The following is a 14004-nucleotide window of genomic DNA, read 5'->3' as shown; positions in this document are numbered from 1 at the left end:
TTGATAATGATGGAGGTAAAAATCATGTTGTGATAAGCCACGCCCCTAACCACTTCCTTGACCACACCCTCTGTATATATACCTCTGCTTTGGGGCTCCATGAGAAACTTTTGCTTCATAAAGGGCTCCATGGCTGAAATAGTTTGGGAACCACTGCTCTAGATGAATTTACTATATTGGTTCCAGTAATGGCTCTTTTACACACAACTGCAAGATTCTCGTTTGCCGAAGCAAATGAGCTGGTGACCTCATCATCAGCGTGACATTACAGAGCAGTCCTTCGGGTGCGGGTAAAGGAAAAAAGGATGCATGCGATCAGTTTATAGCCGTCTGTAAAACTCTATGACCGAGGGAGCCATCGGCTGATGCGCATGTATGCACCTGGTAAAACTTTGAACAGGTGTGCAAAGAGGTCCATATAGCGGTCTTACACACTTGAATAACAGAGGCAACGTTGCGTACCACCCACAAAACCCCTACTGCCCCCCTAAGTCTGAGAGGAGACTTAATAGCGGCCTACAAATATCTGAAGGGCTGTTACACTGCAGAGGGATCAGCCCTATTCTCATCTGCACAAGGAAAGACTGGAAGCAATGGGATGAAACTGAAAGGGAGGAGACACAGATTAGATAGTGATCTATCAGTGGAACAGGTTGCCACAGGAGGTGGGGAGTTCTTCTTCAATGGAAGTCTTCAGAGGCCGGGCAGACATCTGTCTGGGATGACTTAGTAATTTATGAACTTCATACTTGATATAGTGTTGTTAAAAGAAAAATTAATAATGAAAGTATATTAGGAGAGTGATGAGACACACAGAATATTAGATAACGTTGTCTGAAAAGTGAGCTTGGCTTTAAATTTGGCCAACATTAGTTATCTATTGATGGCGTACTTCAGCTGACAATCTCTCCCTCTGTTAGTCTAATGTGTGACCTGCACCTTTACGCAGATGATGCAACTGAAGCTGTACAGGGGTTTATCAAAATAATGAAAACCCCTAGGATTGATAATGCTGATGTGGCGTTCCCATGATTTTGATAAACCCCTTCTATCACATTAAGGGTTTGTTTATGCATGTAAGATTAATTTAGGCTAATTTGGCATGTATTTACTAGAGAATCCACGGCAGAAATCAAGGCTGACATACTGATTTCTGTGACGGATATGCAGTTTGATGTGGCTAGCACTACTCCCTTGTGATGGAGCTCTAGGTTCACGGCTTATTATGCACAACATCTGCATGGAGTTTGTATGCTCCCTTTGTGTTTCTTCTCCAGATGAGTATAAGATGAAGAAAAAGAAGAATGGAGAAGAAGTGTGGCGGGTCAGTTGTTTGCACTGCTGCACTGCAGTCCTAGACTTAGTTGTAGGTTCAAATCTGACCAAGAGCAACATCTGGATAGAGTTTTTCAAAGTCCATGCAGATGTAGACCTTGATGGAATTTGAACTTAGGACCCCAGCAGTTAAAGGCAAGAGTGCTAGAAACTGAGCCACAGGGGACACACACACCACTCTTTATATGTGAAATGAATTTCAGTCGATTTTTGTTAAAAATAAGGTTGGGATGATCCGATCTAATTTTGAAAAATTCGGGTCAATTTTTCCCCAGCTGAGCAGTGCTAGTTATAAGCTGGGAACATACTTTTCATGAACATGGAGAATGTTCATTTGTTTTTTGCAATTAAAATCAATGTATTACCATGTGGTTGTCCCTGTTTATTTTTGGCGGATTGGATTGGGAGCGGATGTTTTGCCCGAGCAGCTGTGAAAATGTGTCAGTTCCTTTCACACAGGCAGAGACGTGTAAAAACAAAAATACTGAATTTTCTGATGACGAATTTCATTTAATGGCTATCACTCACTGGTGCCGATATCCTCGTTCTTACACAGCTGGTTTACACAGTGTTCTTGCTCTTCCGCTCTGAAGTCTTCAATTTTTATATCATCCCAATTGGTAACCTAATTCACAAATATATGAAACAAGTGATGTATAATTAAGATGACAGGTGAGCTGTTTTCACATGTGCCATTTTGGTGCTTTTGAAGCCCAAACTAGGAATGGATTCTAAAAAGAAATAAAGAAATAAAGTACAGCATTTCTTAGGTACTTCCTCTAAGCCTAAGGCCTCATGTCCACGGGGAAATTATATTTAGCAAATCCGCATCCCATAGGAATGCATTGACCATCCGCGGTTAATTAAATAGCTGCGGATGGTATTTCAAGGAATTGCGGGTTTCACGCGGGGGAAAAAAAACGTGGCATGCTCCATTTAAATGTGGATCACGTGTGCGGGAGCTCTATCTTAAATGATCTCAATTGATCTCCCGCATAAAAAAAAAAAAAAGACAATTATAGTGCATCTGCAGCAGAAATCTGTGCGGGCCTGATTTTCCCCGTGGACATGAGGCCTAACTTTATGCTCTACTCTTGACTGGCTTAGGCCTAATGTTCACAAGCGGATTTTAATTATAAAATCTGCGCATGTCTCCTGTGTGGGAGATCTGCGCCTCTTGCCACCCATAGGGATTAGGGATGAGCGAACGGGTCCGTTACGGACACATCCGCACCCGGACACCGGCTTTGCCGAACACTGCAGTGTTCGCGCGTAAGTGTCCGGGTGCCGCCGGGGGGCGGGGAGATGCGCGGCGGCGCGGGCGGCAGTAGCGGGGAACAGGGGGGAGCCCTCTCTCTCTCCCTCTCCCCCCCACTCCCCGCCGCACCCCCCCGCGCTGCCACGGCGGCCCCCGAACTTTTTCGCCCGAACACTGAAGTGTTCGCAAAGTTCGGTGTTCGGGCGAAAAAGGGGCGGAGCCGAACGTGTTCGCTCATCTCTAATAGGGATGCATTAGCATCTGCACAGCGAGTAAAAGCATGTGGATGTGATTTTTTTTTTCTCAGCGTGCGGATCGCACGGACAGGAAGAAATCGCAGCATGCTCCATTTTAACCGCAAGGAAGAAGAGTATGAATGTAATGGAATGTTTATGGGTCTAATGGAACCAACCAGTGGAGGGTCCAAGCAATTTACTTTTATGTATTCCTCACCTGTCCGAAGGTGATGTCTATTGCATTTAAGCCTTTCCCTGCCAAGGATACATCTCCTAAAGCTTGCAGGGAGGTACTGCAGTAGCCAAAAATACATGAGATGCACCAGTACTACTAATGGCTGTAATAAAAAACAAAGGTTTGGTACCGTGTTAGCCAGTAGAGTACAATGTGATTGTTCCCAGCAAGAGAAGCCAGGTAATCTTGTAGATATGATACCTTTTAATGACTAACAAAAATACATGTTGTAATAGCGAGCTTGCGAACCTCTCGGGCTCTTCATCAGGCTAAAATGGAATAGATCTGAAGAGGCATGAATATTTATACACACTTATGACACACAAACTTATGACAAGGCACAGACATGGATGTGATTGGTTTGTATTATAGGAGTACTGCAATAGAAACATAAGCATTTTTAACCTGATAAGGGAGTGAAAGTTTTATAGTCCCTGAATTACTGTTAGGGGGAAAAAGTCACCAGGCCAGCAATCTTATCTGTGTTAAAGATGTGTTATACCTGCCATTAACATATAAATCCTAGTGAATAATTTAACCCTCTATTGAACGTGTCAAAAGTTATTATAAATTTATATTCCCAAATTCTTCTATGGCTTTGTGACTTCAAACCCCCCTTCAGTATCATAACTCTCATATCTCCTATGTCATGCAGGCAATCCCAGCAGTGATTTTTGGAGAAGGGCTTGAGATATAAGCCCTTCCCTAAAATTCCTCCCTAGCCGGTGTTAAAAAAAATATTATACACACACACACACTTACCTCTCCTCACCCTAAAATCCTCCCTAGCTTGTGTTAAGAGTTAAAAATAATTTCTTTATTATATATATATATATATATATAAAATAACTCACCTGTTCGCCGCTGTCGGGGTCTGGCGGGTTTTCCATCAGATCTCCTAAACTCTGCACTGAAGATTTTTCAGCTGGGGATTTTAAATCCCTGTCAGCTGAAAGCACTGTCTCTGATTGGCTGAGCGCTCAGCCAATCACAGGCAGTCCTCTGCCATTCCTTAAGTGACAGCTGAGCGCTGCCTGTGATTGGTCACAGCGCTCAGCCAATCACAGACAGCGTTTGGTTCATTCATTGACTTTTGGGATGATTTTCGGGGAAGGGCTTATATTTCAAATCTTTCCCCAAAAATCATCACCGCAGGTGTCCCCTCCTCAGTGAACACTGTGACAACACTGTCACAGTGTTCATCGATGAGTGGACTGCAGCGGGGATGAACATAACATAGTAACATAGTTCGTAAGGCCGAATGAAGACAATGTCCATCTAGTCCAGCCTGTTTATCCTCCTGTGTTGTTGTTGATCCAGAGGAAGGCAAAAAACCCCAAGAGGCAGGAGCCAATTAGCCCTTTTGGGGAAAAAATTCCTTCCCGACTCCCTAATGGCAATCAGACTGTTCCCTGGATCAACCCCTAATAGTTCCTACCTACCTGTAAACCCGAATTAACAATGAACCTAAGATTTATAACCAATAATATCCTTCCTCTCCAGAAAGACATCAAGTCCCCCCTTAAACTCTTCTATGGATTTTGCCATCACCACGTCCTCAGGCAGAGAGTTCCACAGTCTAACTGCTCTTACAGTAAAGAACCCCCTTCTATGTTGGTGATGAAACCTGCTTTCCTCTAAACGTAGCGGATGTCCTCTTGTTACCGTCGTAGTCCTGGGTATAAACAGATCCTGGCAGAGATCCTTGTATTGTCCCCTCATGTATTTACACATAGTTATTTGGTCGCCCCTTAGCCTTCCTTTTTCTAGAGTAAATAATCCCAATTTTGGTGCCTCTCTGGGTATTCCAGTCCCCTCATTCCATGTATTAGTTTAGTCGCTCTTCTTTGAACCCCCTCCACTACTGTAACATCTTTCCTGAGCACCGGTGACCAGAACTGTACGCAGTATTCCATGTGAGGCCTGACAAGTGCCTTATATAGTGGGATAATAATGTTCTCGTCCCTCGCCCCTATACCTCTTTTAATGCACCCCAAGACTTTATTTGCCTTTGCAGCAGCTGACTGGCGTTGGTTACTCCAGTTTAGTCTACAATCCACTAGTACCCCCAGGTCTTTTTCCATATCACTTTTCCCTAGCAGTACCCCATTTAGTGTATATTGGTGACATCCGTTTCTCCTGCCCATGTGCAGAACCTTACATTTATCAACATTGAACTTCATTTGCCATTTTTCTGCCCAAGTCCCCAGCTTATCTCGGTCCGTTCGTAGTCGTACATTGTCCTCCTTGTATTAATTATATTGTATAATTGTGTCATCTGCAAATATTGATATTTTGCTGTGCAGCCCCTCTATCAGGTCAATGATAAATATATTGAACAGAATGGGGCCTAATACTGAACCCTGTGGCCCAATCAGAATATGAACCATTTATTATCACCCTTTGCTTTCTGTCATTGAGCCAATTCTTTACCCAATTACACACGTTTTCGCCCAGTCCGAGCTGCCTCATTTTATATATCAGCCTATTATGTGGCACGGTGTCAAATGCTTTAGAGAAGTCCAGATATACGAGATCAATAGATTCTCCCAGGTCCAGCCTAGAGCTTACTTCATCGTAGAAACTGATTAGATTTGTCTGACATGAGCGACCCTTCATGAACCCATGCTGGTGAGGAGTTATTCCCTTGTTCTCCTTGAGGCACTCATCGATGGCGTCTCTCAGAATCCCCTCGAAAAGTTTTCCCGTTACTGAAGTGAGACTTACTGGCCTGTAGTTACCAGGCTCACTTTTGGTCCCCTTTTTGTAAATTGGAACCACGTTGGCAATGCGCCAATCCAATGGTACAACGCCGGTCTTGATAGTGTCTAGAAATATTAGGAATCCTCTGTCACTACTGTTACAACAGTCGTCGTGCATGCGTCGGAGACAAATGTAAAACTTTTCTCCTGAATACATGCCTGACGACGGAGTCAGGCAAGGGGTTAAACAGAGAAAGACAGAAAAACCTGTGGCCGAGCACTTTTCAGATCATGGGCATGACATAGGAAATATAAGAGTTTTGATACTGAAGGGTGGTTTCAAGTCACAGAGCCATAGAAGAATTTGAGAATATAAATTTATAACAACTTTTAACACGTTTGATAGAGGGTTAAATTACTTACTGAGGATTTCTGGGTGAATGGGAGGTATAAGACATCTATAGCACAGATAAGATTGCTGGCCTGGTATACCCCCCAACAGTAATTTAGGGACCCTAAAACTTTCACTCCCTTATTAACGTCAAGTTAAAAATGCCTATGTTTCTATTGCAGTATTCCTTTAGATGCAACCAATCCCATCCATGTCTGTGCCTTGTCATAAGTATGTATGTTATAAGTGTGTATAAATATTCATGCCTCTTTGGATCTATTTCACTTCAGCCTGACGAAGGAGGCTTGGGCGGGGGGGTTGGGCTGGACTGGACTGGACTTTTGTTCATGCCATCATTCCCCTTATCAGGGAGCATATTTGCTTTCCGATTGTCACGCATGGCTCTTTTTTCTTCCCCAGATAAGTGAATGAGAAGGTGATGCATAAAAGGACCTAAATCCAGGTGGCTTCTCAATCGAGAAGACTTATTGGGTAGTTTCAGTAAGAGGCTTTATTCAAGAACAACACAGTATTTATAAAACATAACGCAGGCCAATAGAATATACAACGCGTAACGAAGATCTATAGGGGAAAATAAGTATCAAATACATAACTTTCATAACTTTTTCAACTGCGGGTCCAAATATGTGATATACTTATATGTTTACTGGACAATAACGGTAATCCCTTGAGAATCTGAGCCAACAAACATCATTCCAATATCGTAAACCATTTTCCCCATCACAGCTTCTCTCGCCACTTCGCAGACCACCACAATGGAGACACATCCCTCACATGTCTCACCCCTTCGGAGCAATTTTTCCTATGGTGAGTTCTCGAAATTGCGGAAGAAGGAAATGTACTGGAGGCAGGGGAGAGCAGGGTGAAACATGAAGACTATGAGGGGAAAGAGCTTCTGTATCACTGAGCTATCAATGCTGTCCATAGATACTACTCAGAGAAGAGCAACTGGAGTGTTATAGGACCCCACGCCTTACTTCTGCAAACCCCAAGGTATAATGGGAAATGTAGGTGAGGTTCACATGGGGAAGATTTGCCCCGGAATTTCCGTGTGTGGACCATCTTCCACCCGTGTGGAATTTAGTTCTGCAGCAGGTCACTTTCATTGCCACCGCCGCTGAGGTGGTGAATTCCACACACGAATTTGCAATAAAACACGCACCAAATGGTTTGGAGGCAGGCTTCCTGCGGCTGATCTGCAGTAGAATGCCCGCTGCGGACATTGCGCTGGAAGTCAGCCCATGTGTATCCGGTCTAACAGCCCTTTTACACGGGCCTACAGTCAGATAAACGCCTGCAGAGCGCTGATGTCGATGCTAAGGTCAATAGCACTCGTGCAGAGCGTTTACACTGAAAGACTTCCCCGCCGGATCAGAGGGCAAGAAGAAGTCAAGAGAGCAGGCATCTTGACCATCAACAACTAACACAAGGCGTACTCGGTCACAAGGAGGCATCGACATCACAAGAGCCTCTACTACACTATGGAGGCAAATCATGCTGACATTCTCCTTTCACCTGATGATGCTGTGGGACATTGGGGTTTTTCTCTGGATTGTCCTTGGAACATAGAGGACCGGGCCATCCCTCTGGTCTTCCTTCCTCATCTGTAGAAGACACACATGTAGTTAACAAGCACATTGGGATAGATTTACTAAACCTGTCTAATAGTTACCCGCAGTAACGATTTGCGCAATATTACATTTTCAATTTTTGCACACATAATAGAAACCATTGATTTCAATGGTTCACGTGAGCAGATTTGGTCATGTGATGTTAGACTGTTTGACAAAATCTGCAGCATGTCCTATTTTGGTGCTTATTGCGCACCGCAGCAGCCCATTCAAGAGAACAGGCCGGCGCAAATACATGGGCATTTCTGCGTATTTCTTTGTGTGCACAACAACCTGCAGGAGCCAGCCAATACTCCCGTACGCCTGTAATAATCGTGTAAGCGATTTTCAGTTGTGGAAAACGTAGCATATTTATGTGATCAAAATGTGATTACGACCATGTGAATGAGCCCCAAGAACGGGCAGTCTGAAATGCGCTAAATTTATTACACGGACTCATGCTGGAGGAATAATTTAGCACATCTGTAGACAATTTTCTCTACATTTTCACCCCATTTTGGTTGTCTTACTTTGCATTACGATTCTAGTGCGATTTTGGCGCACGTTGTCACTTTTAAGCCCCACCCCTTTTTCAGAGAAGCATCACCACTCTTCTGATAATCCACTGGCCTTTCTCAAGTGAGGCACAAAAAGAGTCTAAAACATAAATAAATAGATGTGGTGCACGCAGTACGGACGCCAGTTTTTTGGCGCAAATGGATCTAGAATTCTGGAGGATCTAGCAGGTTAGAGACGTTTCTTGGTAATCCGCCAAATAACTCCACACAGGTGCAGCCAGAAGGTAAATAAAAAGACAAAATGTAAGACTTTTACATTCAATGGTGGCTGATTATTTCTTTTCTAAACCAAATGCTCCAAAAGCTGTGTTATATGGCCAACTTCACAGGAAAGGCCTCCTCTTACCCAATGATATGATGGTCTGGTGGTCCTCCACCATGATGTCCTCATACAGATCCTTGTGTTCTTCTACATACTCCCACTCCTCCATGGAGAAACAGACAGTCACATCCTGATATCTTACAGGAACCTGATAGACAACGATATAAACCTAATTGGGGTAAAATGGTCAATTACATAGTATCTTTAAGCATGCTGGCATCCATAGTGGAGATGTTATATACTTTCTTTATTCAAGTTATTCCATACAAAAGATGAAGAACACCAAAAAGTACACAAAAAATGTGTAGAGAAAATTATTATACCCCTATCCCCACCAGGCACCACTTCAGTTACAGACTGAGAAGAAGGTCGGGAGGGTTATGATCACTCCTTGAGGAGGGCACCGTGCTCTCCTCTAGGAGTGATGTTACCCCTCCCGACTCCAGTCCCAGGCCTCTCCCTAGACAAGCAAGAAACCTGCTGCACACTGATGAGGGGCAAAACTCCCCAAACAGCGGTCTGTGTATGGGTTCTGGCTTGGTTTACTATTCCCAATCATTGTTGTGAAGATCTGTACGAAGGGTCAGACATTGATTTGCAGGAATGCTTCCATCCAATAGATGGCGCTGCAGAAGTATGGTTCCATCTCCCTTACTTGCAGTCTGAGAAGAAAACATGGTGTGGAGATCTGTCAACCTCTAGAACTTATATAACCTGTAATACTGTATATCACACTCCACGGTCCCCAGATGAACTTGGAAAACTTCCCATTTCGCTAAAAGCAGATTTTCAATTAGGGCCCATTCACATCTGCATTTCTGTTTCTCTATTTGAAGATCCCTTTAAATTAATGTTATACACTAACAGAGGTTGAATGAATGGTGTAGTTTCTGTTTTTCTACGAACCCACTCAGTGATTCTGTAAAACAAACTGAAAGTGTATTGTCCTTTCACTCCTTTCAGCTGCATTAATCCATTTTTAGAGGATCCAGTTTCTAAGTCTCCATTCACATCTCATTTTTAGCTCCATCCAAAAGGTCCCATCAGTGTCCGTCCAGAACCCGGGATGGAACCTGTCTCCACCATTATTGAAAATTGCTGAAACGTAGAGTGGATATTAAATAAAATTGTGGAGATTATAAAATTGCATTAATGAAAACGCTCAAGATGTAGAAGACAAAGGAGATATTGTGCCCCCCCCCCCCCACTACCTTTGTTGGGGTGACCCATTGAGTATACTCCAAGTGAGTTTGAGCAGTTTTGAGGAGCTTCTACAACACGTGCCTGGGCTACTGTAGTAGCAGGACACCAACTGTAGGTGAAATGTGTCACCACAAGAGCACTTGACAGGTATATTAAGGTTAAAGTAATTATCTGGACAGTGCTCCCTTTTGCTGTATGATGTCTCATCTTCCCTACTGCGCTCACTTTTCCAGTCAGCAGCATTCCCTGCAGCACTCACCTTTCTGGTCAGCAGCATACCCTGCAGAGCTCACCTCTCCGAGCCCCACAACATCCCCTACAGCACTCACCTCTCCAATCAGCAGCATCCCCAGCAGCGCCCTCCTCCCCAAGCCTAACAGCATCCCTTGCAGCGCTCACCTCTGCAAGCCTAACAGCATCCCCTGCAGCACTCACCTCTGCGAGTCCAACTGTTTTCCATACAACGCTCGCCTCTCCGAGCCCCACAGAATTCCCTACAGAGCTTATCTCTCTGGTCAGCAGCATCCCCAGCAGAGCTCAGCTCTCCGGTCAGCAGCATCCCCAACAGCGCTGACCTCTCCGGTCAGCAGCATCCCCTGCAGCGCTCACCTCTGCGAGCCCAACAGCATCCTCTGCAGCTCTCATCTTTCCGAGGCAACAGTTCCCCTGCAATACTCCCCTCTCCGAGAGCAACAGCATCCCCTACAGCGCTCACCTCTCTGGTCAGCAACATCCCCAGCAGCGCTCACCTCTCCGGTCAGCACCATCCCCGGCAGCACTCACCTCTCCGGTCAGCAGCTCTGTGATCTTGTTGGTAAGTTCCAGGATCTCCTTATGTATCTGTGAGTGAGGTGAAGCCACTGTGATAGGATCCTGGGCCCAGCTATCTGCTGCACACTCCTTAGTGGTCTTCTTCACTACCATGTAATCCTGGGCGCAGACAGAGACATTGACTTCATGTTATACATCTCCTCACCACCCTAGTCTTGTCTCTGCTTTATTACACCATACAAGACAATTCCCAGACTCCTCACCTCTCCGGTCAGCAGGTAGATTATCTCTAGGGTGAGCTCTAGTATTTTATCAGCCGTCTCTTTTCTGTCCTTCTCCATTCTTAATAGGTTCTATTTTTTTGCTTAATGAGCCTTAGGACATAAGCAAAGTGAGTAAAATAACACTTGGAAGACAAACCTAAATGAAGTATGCAATTTTATGAATTAGAAGTCATGAATAAATTTTAGACTACAAAAACCTGAAACGTGCGAGTGACTTTCCTAGAATACTTTACACACTATTTGGCATCACACATAATTCTAGTCATAATGTGAACAAATAACTGGACAATGACTATGCGAGAGAAGCTATAAGATTTTCTGTCCCCCATTTATGTCTTGTAACCTGCTCTTCTTACAGCTATTAACTATCTTTTTTTAGCTGATATTATTGTTTCTATCACAAGAATGCAAGGACATTTTACAGAAGTCTCATGATAAACCGTTCCAATCAGCGTGAGAGAAGTCCTGCCTCTAAAGAGACATCACTGTTCTTTTTAATAGCCAATGATAATAAATTAATTAGAATAAATTATAATTATTACAAGTTCTAGCCTTGTTCAAATGTCTGTATAAAATTTCTCTTCGGTTTGTCGAATAAATCAGATGACTTCTAATCACATTCAAAGTTTGTATAATTTGTAAGCTTCCTCGATGCTCGAGCATTAGCTCATAATTTGGCCACCTGGAAACATACCAACTAGCAAACAAATTTAGCTTCTCAACGTGAGGCTGGAGTGTCATTCTTCCAAAGGCAGCGATCCCAAATAGAAGAGTTTCTGCATTCTGGAATGGACAGATTAACGAGCTCTATTAAAAAAAAATAAAATAAAAAAAGAGATAAGAAAACTTATGTTCTTACTGCATCTCATCCTTCCCTCCCCCAAATGCATTAATTGCTGCAAATGTAGGCAATTTCTGTCGTGATACAACCATCAGTTTAAAAGAAAAATAGTACGCAATCATTGTGGTAGAGTACGCGTCTTAAGAGCGATTCACCCGCCTACGGTAGGCTAAAAGGACTGTTAAAGAGATAAGTATCTCTAGAGGACAGGAAAAAAACGAAGTGAATTAAAAGCGTCTTACCAAATGTGTACAGAAGGTTAAAGAGAAAGTTGAATTGAAAGGATATTTATATATAGTGATTTAAAAGTTGTCTGTGCAATATGAATTGAAAACGTGTGATTTTAGCTGCAAAAATAATTAAAATGTAATATTTGTCAATTCTGCCCATAAATAATGTGAATCTGTTATTTCTGTAAATTTTTTGTGTGTATGAGTGTGAGGGACTCCTGTAGGTGTTACATATGTTATGTGCACTACTAGACAGTTAAAGTGTGAAAAAGATGCTCAAACAGGTAACCAAACCACAAGGGATGGGGCTAGATGATGTGAGGAAAGGGAGGGAAGAAAAGTATGTAATGTGTTTGCCCCTCCCCCCCCTCAATACAGAGAAGTCTAGCAAAAATTAATAAAAAAGGGTGTGATATGCAAAATACAAGTACATGGTGTATTCAAAATATTGGGTTCTACTTATTTGAATACTTTTGAGGTATGATGCTAAATGAGTATTATGTACTGGACCAACCTAATGAGTGCATTGCAAACCGAATCCAATTAATAACAAATTTGCTTAAAAGGGTATCACATTTTTAATATCGGTAGATTTATGGTGTCCAGGACCTGCCCAGTCAACCTATTAGGGCAGACATACTTCCAGTGATACAAGCAGAAATTGAATATACCCCAAACAATATAAGAGGTATTAGGCCTTTAAATGAACCAGCAGTTAACCACAATTTGTACAACTTATAATAGTTACAGATTGTATTTTCTTCCCTTATCTGCAATAAGTTTTTGCGCAGGTTCTCTCATGGTCTCTCATGCAGGCATGGAAATTTTGCATTGAGCACAAATTAAAAATTCTTCAGGTACCAGAATCACTGAGTACGAGACCACCCAGCTAGGACCCCCACATCACAAAAGTTCTTCATTCATTCCACTGAACTTGGAAAGGAAGAGGGAAGGTAGGGGTGGCAGGGGCAGATTTCAAGCCAAATGTCTGGAATTAATGGAAGTGAAACTAGGGGTTTTGAAAATGTTGTTTAAACTCCCATTCCTAATGTAGATATTGAATGGAATCACAAAAATGTTTCCCCTATACGTAAGATTTTAACATAATTCCTAGTCAGTGACACTGCAACTGTAAAATCTGATTGGGCAGATAGTGGCTTGCAAGGCTTGTAGCCTATCCACTTCTCACCCAACAGTACTCTTACCCGCGACTCTGAGGTGGATGAACATTTAATTTGCTTGTTATTAGCGTTTTACAAGAACACAAAAATTACATACCCCCCTGCAGATGTAGCCCAGCTTACTCAGGTCTCACAGATGCTATGGGTGACTAGCAAGACAGAAATTTGGGAAGCTTCAGGTCCCACCTGTCTTAGTCAAGCTGAAAGAAGGGGCTGTGGTTCCTCGCACACCTCAGTATCCCCCGAGTCCCACACAAGAGGCAGCGACTGAAGTAACAATTCATGCCTTACTAAAGGCCGGGGCCATAAGACAAACCATGTTGCATTCCGTTGCATTATTTTCGCTTGTATTCAAAGGGGAGGCAATGGACAGAGCAGCCTGAAAATAATCTGTATTTTAAATCACTAGAGCCCACAGAACAACAAGATGTCCTAGGTCAACATGATTGCATTTGAGCACGTTAAAGATGAACTAATTGCTAATTCAGATTTTGAGCTTTTTTGTACATGGTCTATCTTCTTGATATGTGGAACAAACAGAACAGGTTATGCAGTGAGAACCAATATTGGTAACTGTAGGAAAAACACACTCCCTTCCTGGGTCATTGCTCAGAAGGCCGAAGTTTATGGCATTCGCTACAATGTACGGATCGAGTGATGCTCAGGAGGGAGATCCACATGGGATCTGGGAGCGTTCTGGTGTTATGCAATAGGTTTATGTGGGACCATAATGTATACTGCTATGGTGTTTAAAAGGTTAATTAAATTGGCTCTCAGGTCATTCTGTCAGGTAATAGTTGGTGATG

At 43.1% G+C, this 14004-nt stretch overlaps 1 protein-coding gene across 1 annotated transcript in view; it reads right to left on the bottom strand.

Annotated features, from left to right (window-relative positions):
- The window catches only part of LOC136588133 (zinc finger protein 665-like), a 102097-nt gene that overhangs the window by 51380 nt on the left and 36713 nt on the right, over positions 1 to 14004 (bottom strand). The window contains exons 2-7 of the mRNA XM_066587137.1: positions 11641 to 11753; positions 10926 to 11036; positions 10675 to 10821; positions 8713 to 8836; positions 7694 to 7782; positions 1864 to 1960 (exon numbers count right to left, since the gene is read on the bottom strand). Of these exons, the coding sequence (XP_066443234.1) occupies positions 1864 to 1960; positions 7694 to 7782; positions 8713 to 8836; positions 10675 to 10821; positions 10926 to 11003 (535 nt within the window). The 5' untranslated portion in view covers positions 11004 to 11036; positions 11641 to 11753. The remainder of the gene's footprint in view (positions 1 to 1863; positions 1961 to 7693; positions 7783 to 8712; positions 8837 to 10674; positions 10822 to 10925; positions 11037 to 11640; positions 11754 to 14004) is intronic.

This window comes from Eleutherodactylus coqui, chromosome 13 (genome assembly GCF_035609145.1).
Source record: "Eleutherodactylus coqui strain aEleCoq1 chromosome 13, aEleCoq1.hap1, whole genome shotgun sequence".
NCBI lineage: Eukaryota > Metazoa > Chordata > Amphibia > Anura > Eleutherodactylidae > Eleutherodactylus > Eleutherodactylus coqui.
This window is presented reverse-complemented; position numbering and strand designations above follow the sequence as displayed.